Genomic DNA, 14,259 nt, shown 5'->3' with positions numbered 1-14,259 from the left:
AAAACTGACAAAAGGAAAAATAATTACAGAACATGCTAAAGATAAACTTCAAAAATCGTAAATGACAGATCGTTTTAAAAACATTCAGTTTTATATACCAGCTAAATTATAGTTAAAAATTTTAGTTTAAAATAAGTATAATAAAGAGTTTGTCTCATGTCGACCTTAAAGCGGTTCTCCAATCCATCCCGTTTGCAAATATGACTCAAAGTAATTAAGGAAGTGCTAATGCTAAGGCTGTTCACTTCCTGCATCCTGGGTTGTCTTTAAGATTGATTAAATAAAAAAAAAAAAGTTTTTTTTTAACTGAAAGTAAGGAACGACGTCAAAACTTAAAATGAACATAAATCATTCCGTATATGATAGGGGCTGTCCCCTCCTCAACGCCTCGCTCTTTACGCTGAAGTTTTTCATTGTTTAAAAAAAAATAGAGTTGTGAGAAAGTCAAACTTTAGCGTAAAGAGCGAGGCGTTGAGGAGGGGACAGCCCCTTTCATATGCGGAATAATTTCTGTTCGTTTTAAGTTTTAAATTTGTTCCTTACTTTCAGTTAAAAAAACTTGTTTTTTTTATTTAATTTTTGAACGTTTTTGAATTAATGCAGGTTTTGATTTTGGCTCACCGTACATGAATAATTAAAAAAAAATGAATATTAATTTTACTTTCATTTGGTAAAATGGCTTTCTCGAAACCTATTTAATTTTATTTACGTAGGTTTTTATTAGTAATAAATATACCTAACTTACGAATTATCTTACGTAACGAACCTCTATATTCTTATATTTTTAATACGTATATTAGAGGGTTCGGCCCCTAGTCAATACCTTACTCTTTAAGCTAAAGTTCGAATTTTGTTCCAATTCTTTATAAATGACCCCTTAATCACAAATGCCGTTAATTAGAATAAATAGCTCTTATCAAAGTACTAAATAATCTTTGGCTTAAAGAGCGAGGTATTGACTAGGAGATGAACCCAATCATATACGTAATGTTTTCTGTCGTTTTAAGTTTTGATGTTGATCCTTACTTTCAGTTAAAAAACTTGTTTATTTTGTATATAATTTCAGATCTTTTTTTAAATAATGCTGGGAAATCCGGCGCCCCCTTCACAGCAATTTCCCTTCTCCCATGAAAACTTCCTTCGTGGTAAGATCTTCCCACATAACCCCCGACCCACTCCCCCTCCCCTACTACCAGAAAAAATCCCCTCTGAAAACGTCTGTATACTTCCCAATAACCAATACTATATGTTAACATTGGGTAAAGTTCATAACTTTCAGCCCTCCCCCCGGGACTCCGGGGGATTAAGTCATCCTAAAAGACATAGTTATCATATTTTCGACCATGCTAAACAAAATGGCTATCTCAAAATTTTGATCGGGTGACTTTGGGAAAAAATGAGCGTGGGAGGGGGCCTAGTTGCCCTCCATTTTTTCTGTCACTTAAAAAGGGCACTAGAACTTTTAATTTCTGTTCGAATGAGCCCTCCCACGGTATTCTAGGACCACTGGGTCGATACGATCACCTCTGGGGAAAAAAAAAACAAACAAACAAACAAACAAATAAACACGCATCCGTGATCTTTCTTCTGGCAGAAAATTCAAAATTCCACATTTTTGTAGATAGGAGCTTGAAACCTCCGCAGTAGGGTTCTCTCATATGCTGAAAAGGATGGTGTGATTTTCATTAGGGTTCTATAACTTTTAGGGGGTCTTTCTCCCTTTTTTCGAAAATCAGCCAAATTTTCTCAGGCGCGTAACTTTTGATAGGTAGGACTAAACTTGATGAAACTTATACATTTTAAGTCAGCATTAAAATCCGATGCTTTTGATGTATCTATTGGTATCAAAATTCCGTTTTCTACAGTTTCGGTTACCATTGAGCTGGGTCGCTCCTTACTTATAGTTCGTTACCACGAACTGTTTGATCTAGTCTTATTCATATAGATTATAAAGTGGAACTTCTGAAAGAAAGGCTGAGGTGGCTAGGGCACGTTGTGCGGATGAAGGATGACAGATTGCCGAATATTGTTCTTTTTGGCCAACCGTCTAGAGCTAAACGGAAAGCAGGTCGTCCCCGTCTGGGGTGGGAGGACGTCATAAAGAAAGATTTAAAGGAAATGGGAACTTCGTGGGCGGGAAGCTTTGAATAGATTGGGGTGGAGGAGGAGCGTGCGTAGCTGTGTTGACCTCAGACGGCTTGGTGCTGCGGTGAGTTGTTAGTAGTAGTAGTAATAGTACTTCTGTAAAAGCTACCTCCAACACTTATAGTCTTATGCCATAATAATCTTTAGTTTCATACAAAAATGTGGGTTTATTCTTGTAACTACATAATTAAGACGATGAGCACAGATAATATAATTTCTTATAATATATTTGACAAATAGGAGACCTAGGGTTCGATCCCAGCTAACGCAGGGCAGAAAGAGAATGAAACCCCTCAGTTAAATAAACTTTCATGAAAAATATCCTATGTGCACTTTCTTATTTAGGCCTTATAAGTAGTTTCAGTAATGGCTTAAAATTAAGTAATTTTGGAGATTTTAATAAGGCATTTATAAGTAATTTCAGTAAGGTTAATAAGTTTAGAAAGCTAAAACTGTTGCTTAATGGTTTAATAAAAATAGGTTCTTGGACGGGTACTTTCCATATTTTTTAAGTTTATTTTTCGATCCTAATAACGTTAAGAATACAAAAAAAAAATATATACTGAAGAATTATTACCTGAAGAAGGGCTATAGGATATTGAGGATGCGGTTCAGTTGTAAGCCAGAGTCTAAACTTGTCGTGCACTGTGTCATTATACATCATGGCTTCGAGAATTTCTCCACAAAAACTGAGAGACAGATGGCAGTTTTGTAGTAACAGCCATTGGCCTTTATTCATGCATTCTACAAGAAGGTTCCTTGCTGGGACTTCTTGACCTTGCCCCATAGAAAGGCAAAATATAAAAATCTCTTTTTGTCTTGCCAAACTCTCGATTTTGTGAGTGGGATCAGCCCCAGGAGAGAGAAGACAAATCAACGGAGTAAGAGCGTCCGACTCTTGAAATGTTTCTTCCAGATCTAACAGAGGAGGTTCGTTGTATTCTGAGCCAAGTGACTCTGATATGTAAATACGTGCTTGTTGTGTCATTCTGTCAACACACATAGCACGTATTAGCAACAACTTTCTGAACGAATCTGTGGAATTAAAACTACAGGGAATTGTTGCAGTTTCTGGTCTTTCTTTTTCCAGCCAACTTTTCCAATCCCGTTCATTTTCTGAAAATAATTGAGGAAGAGGGCCAAACTCAGGGAGAGAACTTAAAGATATTATGTTTAACCAGGTGATGTCTAGAAGCCACCGAAAAGGCTTAGCAGGAACTGTCTTGATATCAAAAGAAGCACCTCCTTTAATCAAGGTAATAAATTCCTTGTGAGTTATATTTCCAGAATGTAAATCTATTTTCAAAGCCAGAAGAAGCGTGAATATTGGCTTATGCTCCGTATAAAAACAACGGAGGGAGTTTCTCCAAACCTCAAAAGTCAGAGTTTTTAAGATAGAAGTGACTCTTGACTCTATACTAGACGATTTTGCAGCTTTGCTGATTGAAATATCAAAAAGAGAGAGGAACTGCTTCAATGAAGTTTGATACATAGATGAAACGAGACCCATTTCAACAACTAAAAAATAAAGAAGAGACCCTCTTCCGGCAACAGGCCGGAAAGCTTCACGAGCTGCTTCGATCCGTTCTTCCATTGCAGCTGAAGCTTCTAATTTTCGGGCTATCTCACTCGCTGCCTTTTTTGTTTGGTTTAGAACTAAAAGAAGATTATCATCATCAATTAAAGAGCCTTCTACAGCTGTCAGCCTTCCTAAGAGATTGTCTTCAAGTCCTTTTATCATCTTCTTATTCTCAAGAACCGCTTCAAATACAGCGACTCGTTCAGATTCTAGTTCTGATCGTTCCATCAACACCACTCTTCCAAGGAGTTGGTCTTCCAAACCTTGTTGTGTCACTGTAAAATCTATAACTGCTGTCTTTGCACAGATTTCTGGAGTATATGATGGGTTTGACAGCTTTGTTGTCATATAAAGCACAAAACCAGGCATAATGTCACAGTCTTTATCACCAACTATAATTTTATCAATTGTACCTGCTTTTATAAACCTCTTTTCCAATAAGTTGTCCAAGACTGGATCCAATTCCTCGCCAATGTCTTCAATCAACAAGGGTCTACCAAGGGATAAACTGTCTTCAAGATGTTTTCTAAAATATTTATGATTCATTGATGTTATTTGAAGTTCCTTACAAGACTCCTTCACCTTTAACCAACTTTTACCTTGACCTTGAGGATCTATCAAAAGAGGATACGAATTTGAACGAGTAACAATAGCTGCGTTTTGGATTGAGTGTTCGTCGTTCGGCAAGCCCTGAAGACTCCATTCTGATATCTAAAATTATAATATACCGAGTAAGTTATAATTGTAAATATTTGCAAGTTATGGGGCCTGAATAAAATTATAGTCTAGCATCGTTAATTTATCAATTAAGATTCCTTTTAAAATGGTTAAAAACATAAACTTAAAAACATAAGAATTATATTCATTGCATGGTATTTGGAATGAAGTGAAAGTATAAATATTCTTAAAAAATTGAGCAATCAACTAGCAAAACAGAAAGAATGTTTCATGCTCATAAAGATTCAAAGAACGAATAGGAACAAAGGTGAGAGAGAGAGAGAGAGAGAGAGAGAGAGAGAGAGTGAGAGAGAGAGAGAGAGAGCGAGAGAGAGAGAGAGTGAGTGAGAGAGAGAGACAGAGAGAGAGAGAGAGAGAGGGAGGGAGAGAATGAGAGAAAGTGTTCTTCCAGCGAAATTTCAGAAAAAATATGAACTAGTAAAGACAAGCCAAAGAAATTCTGCTAAAATTTATATCTACTTATGTTAAAGGTGATATTGCAATAGGGAGTTGAGACCAACCATTCCCCGCTTTCGCACACCATTCCTGCTTAGATTCCTCAGATCTCCCCAGGTAACCAGTTCGAGCTGGTTGACTATAATAGCAGATGTATCTGACTAGTGCTAGCCATAACAGTCCTTGCCAAATAGGCCTATGAGCAAAGACTTTTCCCCTCAAAGAAAAGGGGAAAATTGTAGGACCTACTTACTCTTTGGGGATCAACAAGCATAGAAACGACGTCAAGTCCAGCTGTATAAGGTATTGAATGGTCATCTAACAGCTCTTTCCAACAAACGTGTAGCTTCGCCCTATAGGCTTGATTAAATGGTCCAGCATATGACAAGAACCCAGTAGCCAGAAGTCCATCACCCAGTAATAGCCCAAGCTGTTCCTTAAATAGTCCACTCTGGACCGTCCACCTGAGTCTTTCTCCACTGAGTCCAGAAATTAGCTCCTCAGCTTGACCCATTTTCCTTCTGCATGTGTCAGCAGCTTCACTGATTTCTTCTTTTTCAACTAATGCAGCTTGATATTGAGCGGTAACAAGACCAAGGGATCCCTCTTTTTCTCTTAATGTTAGCTCAGCTCTCCTTAGCTCCCTGTTGGCTCCTTTTAACCGCGCCTCTTGTAACGCAAGATTTGCCTGAAAAAGAATGTCAGCCATGGAAATTACGTGTTTTACCTTCAGCTATTTTTTTTTATTTTTTACAAATATTAAGCAATTATTCCTTCTTTTTGGAAGACATTAAAACAAAATTGGTAGGATGCACTATAAAACAGAATGAGCCATTATATCTCTTTTATATTGTACCATGTGAATTGCTTTACTTTTATTATGGGATATATTTACTTTATACAGATTACCATAAGGTGAAATGAAGACCAACAATTGAAATTTTGAAATCAGTTTATAGAAGCATATTTTTCTTCACAGTAAAAAATCAGGTTCTAAAAATATCTGTTTCGTTGTTCCAACATAGAATCACATGAAAAAAAAAATTTCCTTATCATGACAACACTGGTTTTGGCATTTTCTCAATTTCCACTAACTGTCTATAAACCAACTGTCAAAGGAAGTAAAAGTATTCTTGGAGTTTTGGTAAGAATAAAAGCTGGGAAAGCAATAATATTCAAAATCTCAATTTACTTTTATTTTAATGCAAAAAGGGTACAAGGAAAAGTGCTACCAAAAATCGAAACAACTTAAGAAAAAAAATCCTCTTAAGAAAAAAAAATAAATGAGTGGTAATACTAGTCAATGAACAATATAAAAATCAAATATAAAAAAGTTGATCAAAATAAAACAACTAAACTCCTAAAACTACTTTGAGAAGAAAAGATCATTTTTTTCATTCCAAAGAAAATATCATAGCTTTGTCCAGTATAATCGCTGTGACACGTCTATAAACTATCTTACCCCCTTAAAACAAGATTTTATAAGAAATCTCATTCGAAAAATGTGAAATTTACAGCTTTAACTTTCATTTTTGAAATTTTAGACTCGCCTGCCTCCTGAATTGTTCGAAGGTGTGCGCCTTTTCAAAAATGACTCTTGCTCTAAGGATTGTCACAGTTGCAGCAATAGCTGCAACCAAGAATAGAGCGAACCCAAACATATAATAACCGAAAATTAAAAAAAAACATCTAGTGACACAAAGTTGTCATTTGAAGCTGATTTAGGAATAGTGAGTAATAATTTGGTTTATTTTAAGAGTAAAGATTTATTACAAAAACTTACTCATGGTAATTTCGAAACAGCTTGAATCCGCTTGAAATTTGTGGCAGGTCAAAACAAAAACTGAATCATTGGAATCACAGTGGTCTAAAATAACTAACCAGAAGTTTTTAGCCCCCCTCCCCATTTTAAAACCTGGAAAAATCATATTTTTGCCTATGTATCACTGGCGTGTCTCTTAAAAATAAATAAATAAAATACAGACACAAAAACACAAACGCAAATTTGAATATAAAAAATGGGAGTTGAGTGGTATCCCCCTCAAATTAAATTTAATACGTAAATAAGTTAGAAATAACTAAAATTTTTACTGAAAAAAAAACTACCTTTAGCGGAAGAACTTCTTTGTTCACTCCGAAGAAAAATGCCATAGCTTTCGTCCAGGATAAAAGACCTGCTACATCTCCACAAACACGTCTTGCAGTATCCATATCATAATCATCAGCACGAAAATACGGTTCTAACAGCTCTATCATTTCATCTGTTATAGTATCCTTAGGAAAGTTTTGCAAGGAGCTGAGGAACGTTGTACTTGCCATAAACTAAAATTCAAAGAATACTATGAGTTACCAGATTTATCCAATAACATTGATAAAAAAACATTCAGAATAACATTGAACTGAGGAAGCTTGTGAAACATATTGATTTGATTGCTTTGCTTGCTTTGCTTTTGTGTTGATTGCTTATGCCTATGCACTTTATTTATAGGGGTTGGGTCTCCATTAAATAATTAAATTCAACTTTTGACTCTAAAGATAGAATACATTACATGGTGTCAGAATGGACAGCACACCCTATCCAACAATGGACTGGTTGTCAGCCAATCTCAAAGCCTCGTGGAAGCAATTTTGCCAGCATGCTGAACTGATGTTCACAGGACCCTTGTCCGGAAAAGCCGAAGCTGTGAAGTGCTCCTACTTGCTGAAATGGGTTGGAGAAAAAGGACGAGATATTTATAACACATTCCAGAATCTAGAAATAGACAAAAATAAAGTGGATGTATATCTGAGAAAATTCATTGAGCATGTTGAACCCAGTTCCAATCCCATATTTTCCCGATTCGTTTTTCACAAACGAAATCAGAAAGAAGGAGAGACAATTGAATCATATGTGACATCTCTGAAGTTACTGGCCCTCGATTGTAGTTTTGGAGATAGTTCAGATGAAATGGTGAGAGACAGACTGGTGTTTGGAGTACAGAGTGACCGGATAAGAGAAAGACTATTGAGTGAAGGTGGAATGCTTACACTAGCAAAAGCTATTGATATTAGCCGTGCAATTGAAACAGTTGTGGAGACCCATGCACAGATGAGAAATGAACAAAGTACTAGTGCTGTAAAGCAAGAAGTGAAAGCCATACGCAAACAAAAAGTGTTGCCAAAGACAATGACGCCAAACTGTTACTTCTGTGGGAACCAGTACTCCCGCGAACACAAATGCCCCGCAAAAGGGAAGATCTGTTCCAAGTGTCGGAAGCCAAATCATTTTGCAAAGGTTTGCAAAAGCAGGTCTGTCAACGAAATTGAAGCCCTGCCAGCTGAGAACGAAGGAAACAATGAATACTTCATCGAGTCTGTTGACAGCAGAACCGATTCAGTCCAAAAGCCGATGATTAAAGTTAACTTACCTGAATACCGACGAGAAATAACCTTCAAAATTGATACAGGGGCTGATGCAAACGTTCTCCCAGCAAGTGAATTTAGATCCCTACAACCAAGACCTACCTTGCTTCCCAACAAAGATATCCTGACAAGCTACAGTGGATGCAGCCTTGAAGTACTTGGAATTGCACAGATTGTGATTCAGTATAAGGACCGAGAACCGCAGGCTCATGTGTTTCATGTTGATGAAACCAACAAAGGACCAATCCTTAGTAGACAAACGAGCGAACAGATGAACTTGATCAAGTTTGTGTTTAGCATGTCATGTAGCATGACTGAAGACCCAGCCACGGTTTCAACCAGACCTGAAGTACGACAGATCCTCGAGGAATATGATGATGTCTTCCAAGGCATTGGGAAGTTGCCCAGAAAATGTCAGATTTACCTGAAGGAAGGATCTGTTCCGACAGTCCAGCCACCAAAAAGAGTTCCGTATGCCCTTCAGCCGAAGCTAAAAGAAGAACTAGACAGATTACAAAATCTTGGCATCATAGAGAAGGTAAAAAAACCGACAGACTGGGTGAATTCGATTGTCCTTGTAAAGAAACCAGACGAAAAAATCCGAATTGTTCTAGATCCAGTGGACTTAATCAAATGTATCAAGCGTCCTTACCACCTCATTCCTAGCTTTGATGATGTAGCAGTGAGATGTGCTGGAGCAGAAAGATTTTTCAAAACCGACGCAAGAAATGGTTTCTGGTCAATGGTTTTAGACGAGGAATCTGCTGACCTCACTACATTCAGCACAACATTCGGAAGATACCGCTTCAAGAGATATCCTTTCGGGCTCATATCAGCCCAGGATGAGTACCAAAAACGAATGGAAGAGGCGTTCAAAGGTATTGACATTGGTCTGATAGTAGATGATGTTGCTGGAATGGCTGAAAGTACAACAGATCATGATAGGAAACTAAGGACAGTTATGCAGAGGGCTCGTGAAAAAGGCATCAAGTTCAATAAAGAGAAATGCCTTTTCGATGCCGTAGCCATTCCCTACTTTGGACATATACTGACAAAGGGAGGTATGGAACCAGACCCTAACAAAATTAGGGCAATGAAAGAAATGCCAGCCCCCAAGAACAAAGATGAATTGCAGGCTCTTCTAGGGATGTAAAACTATTTGTCAAGGTACATTCCCTGCCTCTCTACCCTAAACCAGCCACTTAGGGACCTGGCCAAAGCAAAGGAGTTCAAGTGGAAAGTAGTACACAACGATGCCCGAGTCAAAATTCAGGAAGCCATTTGCAGCAACCTCGCCTATTTTGATACCAAAAGTGCCCAGGTGGAAGTGATAACAGATGCATCACAACACGGGCTAGGTGCTCAACTGGTTGCGGATCACGCCACAGTAGCCTTTGCTTCTAGATCTCTTAGTGACACAGAAAAACGGTACTCACAAATTGAGAAGGAGCTTCTGGGAGTCGTGTTTGCCTGCACGCATTTCCATCAATATATTTGTGGTAGAAAGATCACTGTGACAACGGATCGCAAACTTTTAGAGGCGATATTGTCCAAACCGATAAATATGGCACCACCCCCATTGCAAAGAATGATGCTTGTGCTCCAGCAGTATGAACTGTCATTCCAGTATCGTCCCAAATATCGTCCCGGCAAAGAAATCCCGGTAGCTGATGCCTTATCACGAATGCACTTACCTGACCAAGACCCAGAAATTCAGATTGAAGGAGAAGTAGCCATCCATGCGTTCTTTAGAGATATTCCAGTAAGCAGAAACAAACTAGAAGAAGTCCATGAGTAAAACATCAGAGATGTTGATCTAAAAACACTGTCGGCTATCATTACATATGGCTGGCCTAACAACCAAAAAGATGTACAATAAATTACTCTTTCATTCTGGAACTACAGAGACGAGCTGGTTACTAACAATGGTATTATACTGAAAGGCGAACGCATTGTTGTGCCTAAGGCACTGCGTGGAGACATACTGCGACAGCTTCATTCGTCACACGTCGGCATCGTGAAAACAAAAGAAAGAGCTTGTAGTTCCGTATTCTGGCCTAACATCATGAAAGATACCACGCAACTAGTATCTGGTTGCGAAATATTCACCATGCATCAAATGGATCAACAGAAAGAGCCATTGATATCCTCAGAGGTTCCCCAGTATCCATTCCAACATGTGGGCCTGGACATCTTTACATTCAGTTTTATGGAATACCTAATCACCGTAGACTATTATAGTAGATTTTTCAAGGTGGATAAACTTGCCATTTCAAACTCACAGCAAGTGATCTCGAAATTGAAACTGCATTTGGCCAGATATGGTATACCGGAGAAGATTACTTCAGACTATGGGCCAAAATTCAGCTTAGAGCAGTTTCAAACGTTTGCAGCATCCTGAGATATCAACCATATCACATCGAGTCCCCGATACCCACAGTCCAATGGGATGAGCGAGAATGCGGTCTAGACGGCAAAACGGATCATGACGAAAGCGACAGAAGGCCGAACAGATCCATACATTGCATTGCTGGAATACTGAAACATCCCAGTTGATGGAGCGTATACACCGGTTCAGCTGCTCATGAGCAGGAAAACCTGGTCAATGGTCCCAGCGCTGCCATCCCATCTGCAGCCAAAAATAAATGTAAAGCCAGTTTTCGAGAAATCTAGAGAGAAAGCTCAGGCGATACAGCAGAGAGCTCACAACAAGAACGCCAAAGAGCTGAAAGAACTGAGCATAGGAGAGAAAGTATGGGTGAAATTTGACGAGAGTAGTAGATGGCGCAAGGGCGTAGTCGAGAAGAAGTTGAGACAACAAGAGCGCTCTTACCTGGTGCGGCTGCAAGACGACAGTATTCTTCGGAGAAACAGGCACCACCTACGTCACAGATCAGAACCAGTTATAGCCGAGCCGGGGCCTATACCATCCCACCCATTACATGCAGGCCGTGTTACCCAGTACCCCAAACTACATACGTCCCTGGATGGAACAGTGACAGTTGGAGCCCGTACGACGCCGGTCGCATAGCAATCCTTTGCCTAATTGAATAGCAGTACTGACAAAGACACTCCGTCCGTAGTCGAAGATTATGATTTCACCGTAGCCGAACGGCCACACGTCAGGGGGGAGAAGGAAAGAGCATTAAGTCTACGATGTCAGTCAACTACTGATACAGGCATACCCCCTGTGACCATCACTGAAGCCCCGCCAGATGCAAGAAGAGTCACTCGCTCAGGTAGACTTTCCAAACCACCTGCGCGTATGAAACTGAGTATTGATCGTCACGTTGATATCCACCTCCGTCCAGTCTGGCAGTGATGGAAGCCATTTCTACATGAGAAAGAAGATGAAACATATTGATTTAATTGCTTTGCTTGCTTTGCTTTTGTGTTGTTTGCTTATGCTTATGCACTTTATTTATAGGTGTTGGGTCTCCATTAAATAATTTAATTCGACTCTTGACTCTGAAGATAGAATACGTTACAGCTTGTGCTTGCCAAAAACTAAGATTCTAAGAACGTTGAACTGAAGAATGTTGGCAAGCTTTTTGGCAAGCACAACTAAAATAGTGGTTTACAAAAGTAAGTTTCTAAGAACCATATAAAGCTCATAGCTTATTCAATGATATCTATAACAGAGCATTACGAAGAACGTTGAACTGAGGAATGTTGGCAAGCTTTTTGGCAAGCACAACTAAAATAGTGGTTTACAAAAGTAAGATTCTAAGAACCATATAAAGCTCATAGCTTATTCAATGATATCTATAACAGAGCATTACGAAGAACGTTGAACTGAGGAACGTTGTACTTGCCTTAAACTTAGATCTAAAGAATACTATAAGTTACCAGATTGATTCAATGTTATAGATAAAAAGAACCTTACGTTGAACAAAGGAACGTTGTATTTTCCATAAACAAAAATTCTTAGAATCAAGTAGGGTTCAAATCTTATACAATGATATGGTAAAAGAGCATTATGAAGAATGTTAAACTGAGGAATGTTGTACTTGCCTTAAACTAAAATTCAAAGAATACTGTAAGTTACCAAATTGATTCAATTATATGGATAAAAGAACATCCTGAATTACGCTGAAGTGAGGAACGTTGTACTTTCCATAAACTAAAATTATAAGAATCAAGAAAGGTTCAAAGCTTATTCAATGATCTTGATATCAGAACATTCTGAAAAACGTTGAGCTGAGGAACGTTGTGCTTGCCATAAACTAAGATTTTAAGAACCATGTAAGGTTCAAAGCTTATTTAATGATATTGGTAACAGAGCATTATGAAGAACGTTCACCTGAGGAACATTGTGCTTGCCATAAGCTAAAATTCCAAGAATCAAGTAAGGTTCAAGGTTTATTCAATGTTATTTATAATAAAATATTCTGAAGAATGTTGAAATAAGGAATGCTGTGCTTGCCAACACCGAAAATTCAAAGAATCCTACAAGTTACTAGGTCTTCCCAATGATAATGAAAATAGGAAATTCAAAAGAACGTTGAACAAAGGACCGTTGTACTTGCCGTAGACTAGAATTCAAAATGACTATAGATTACTAGGTTTATCCAATGATGATGACATTCTGGAAAGCAGCTATGAAATGGGCTGCTTTTTTTAGTATGAAAGAAGACTTTTGTTTTGGCACAGTTCAATTTTTTACGTATAAGTATTACTTTAAGTTCAAACAGCAGCATTTACGCCCCAAACAGCAATTTATCAACAATCCACGAGATTTAAGCCTTTTTTACAAGTTCCTGTGTGATTACTGTTCACTGGTGACTGTCCAGCCGTGTGGTCACAGATGGCAATTAAAAAAATCAGTGGCGACTGGACAGCCGTAGCTGCGCAGATGACAATTAATAAAAATTAGTCAACTACTAAAAAGCATAATTACAAAAAAAAAAAAAGGCTTTCTACACACTATATTTTTAATTTTGATACTTGCATTCTAATAGATAGAATAGACCCATCTGAACTGGGCAATTCTGCCTTTTTTTGCATCCAGGAGGCGTTTTGCGTCAGTAAAAACGCAATTGTGTAAATTCAGGGCTACCCAACTGTGTTTTTACACCGTGCTTATGCGTGTTTATACAGCATTACAAGGGTTTATACAGCCGTGGCTTTGGGTAAATACTACCGTTTCTCCGTTTCTCATCAAATTTTATCCATTTCTTGCTACACCTTCACGCGTGAAAACGGTTCAATAGGTGTGTTAAAGTTTGAAATATTTTAATCGAACCACTAAATAACATATCCATGAAAAAAACAGCTTTTTACCGATACCTAAACTGATATTTTTGTGATAGGTATTTTGGCAGAAAGAACAAATGATTTGAGATGAACCCTAATTCATATTCTTGTCTCTACTCTGCATGAGGTATTGTCGTCAGAAGGAATAACGCAGCTAATTTAACCCAGGATTATTCAGGCTAGGTGCTGCGGTGAGTTATAATAGCAGTAGTAGTAGTTATTCAGAGTCTATTCTTATGAACAGCCTAAGAGATTAAGCAGGACAAATCTTAAAGGACCATTGTGGGACGCAAATTAAGAAATTCGACATTCACAGAGAGTGACAAATACTTAAAAACATCCATTTTAAATAAAGGACACCATCTAATTATTTATCGTCAAGACTTGAGACAATTATGAACAATAATTGCACAATTGAATATTTAAGAATATTTAGTTATGCCGGCTGTTTTTCTTGTATGCCAGAAATGCCCTTATGCGCCCGGTAACCTCACATCTAACAGGAAACCAGGGCTGTGGCAGCAGCTGCAACCTAGCGCAGAACGAACATTGCCTTATTATACACGAAAATTAAAACTGTATTTTTCAATAAATTTTCGAATTTAAAATAATTGTTACTTGACATTGACTCAGGAATGGAGAATATTATCCAGGTCAAAATTAAACACAAAAAGTAGTACCAAAAACAAGCTAGAAGGAATTTC

General features: G+C 38.0%; 1 protein-coding gene across 1 annotated transcript in view; it reads right to left on the bottom strand.

Moving 5' to 3' along the window:
* The window catches only part of Dhc1 (dynein axonemal heavy chain 1), a 432,221-nt gene that overhangs the window by 93,121 nt on the left and 324,841 nt on the right, over window positions 1-14,259 (bottom strand). Inside the window, exons 39-41 of the mRNA XM_089098586.1 lie at window positions 7,004-7,219; window positions 5,151-5,585; window positions 2,723-4,435 (exon numbers count right to left, since the gene is read on the bottom strand). Of these exons, the coding sequence (XP_088954712.1) occupies window positions 2,723-4,435; window positions 5,151-5,585; window positions 7,004-7,219 (2,364 nt within the window). The remainder of the gene's footprint in view (window positions 1-2,722; window positions 4,436-5,150; window positions 5,586-7,003; window positions 7,220-14,259) is intronic.

The sequence above is a fragment of the Artemia sp. Qi Xiang Cuo genome, chromosome 13, assembly GCF_049724085.1.
Source record: "Artemia sp. Qi Xiang Cuo chromosome 13, ASM4972408v1, whole genome shotgun sequence".
NCBI lineage: Eukaryota > Metazoa > Arthropoda > Branchiopoda > Anostraca > Artemiidae > Artemia > Artemia sp. Qi Xiang Cuo.
Note: the sequence above shows the minus strand (reverse complement) of the source record. Positions and strands in the feature narration are given on the sequence as shown.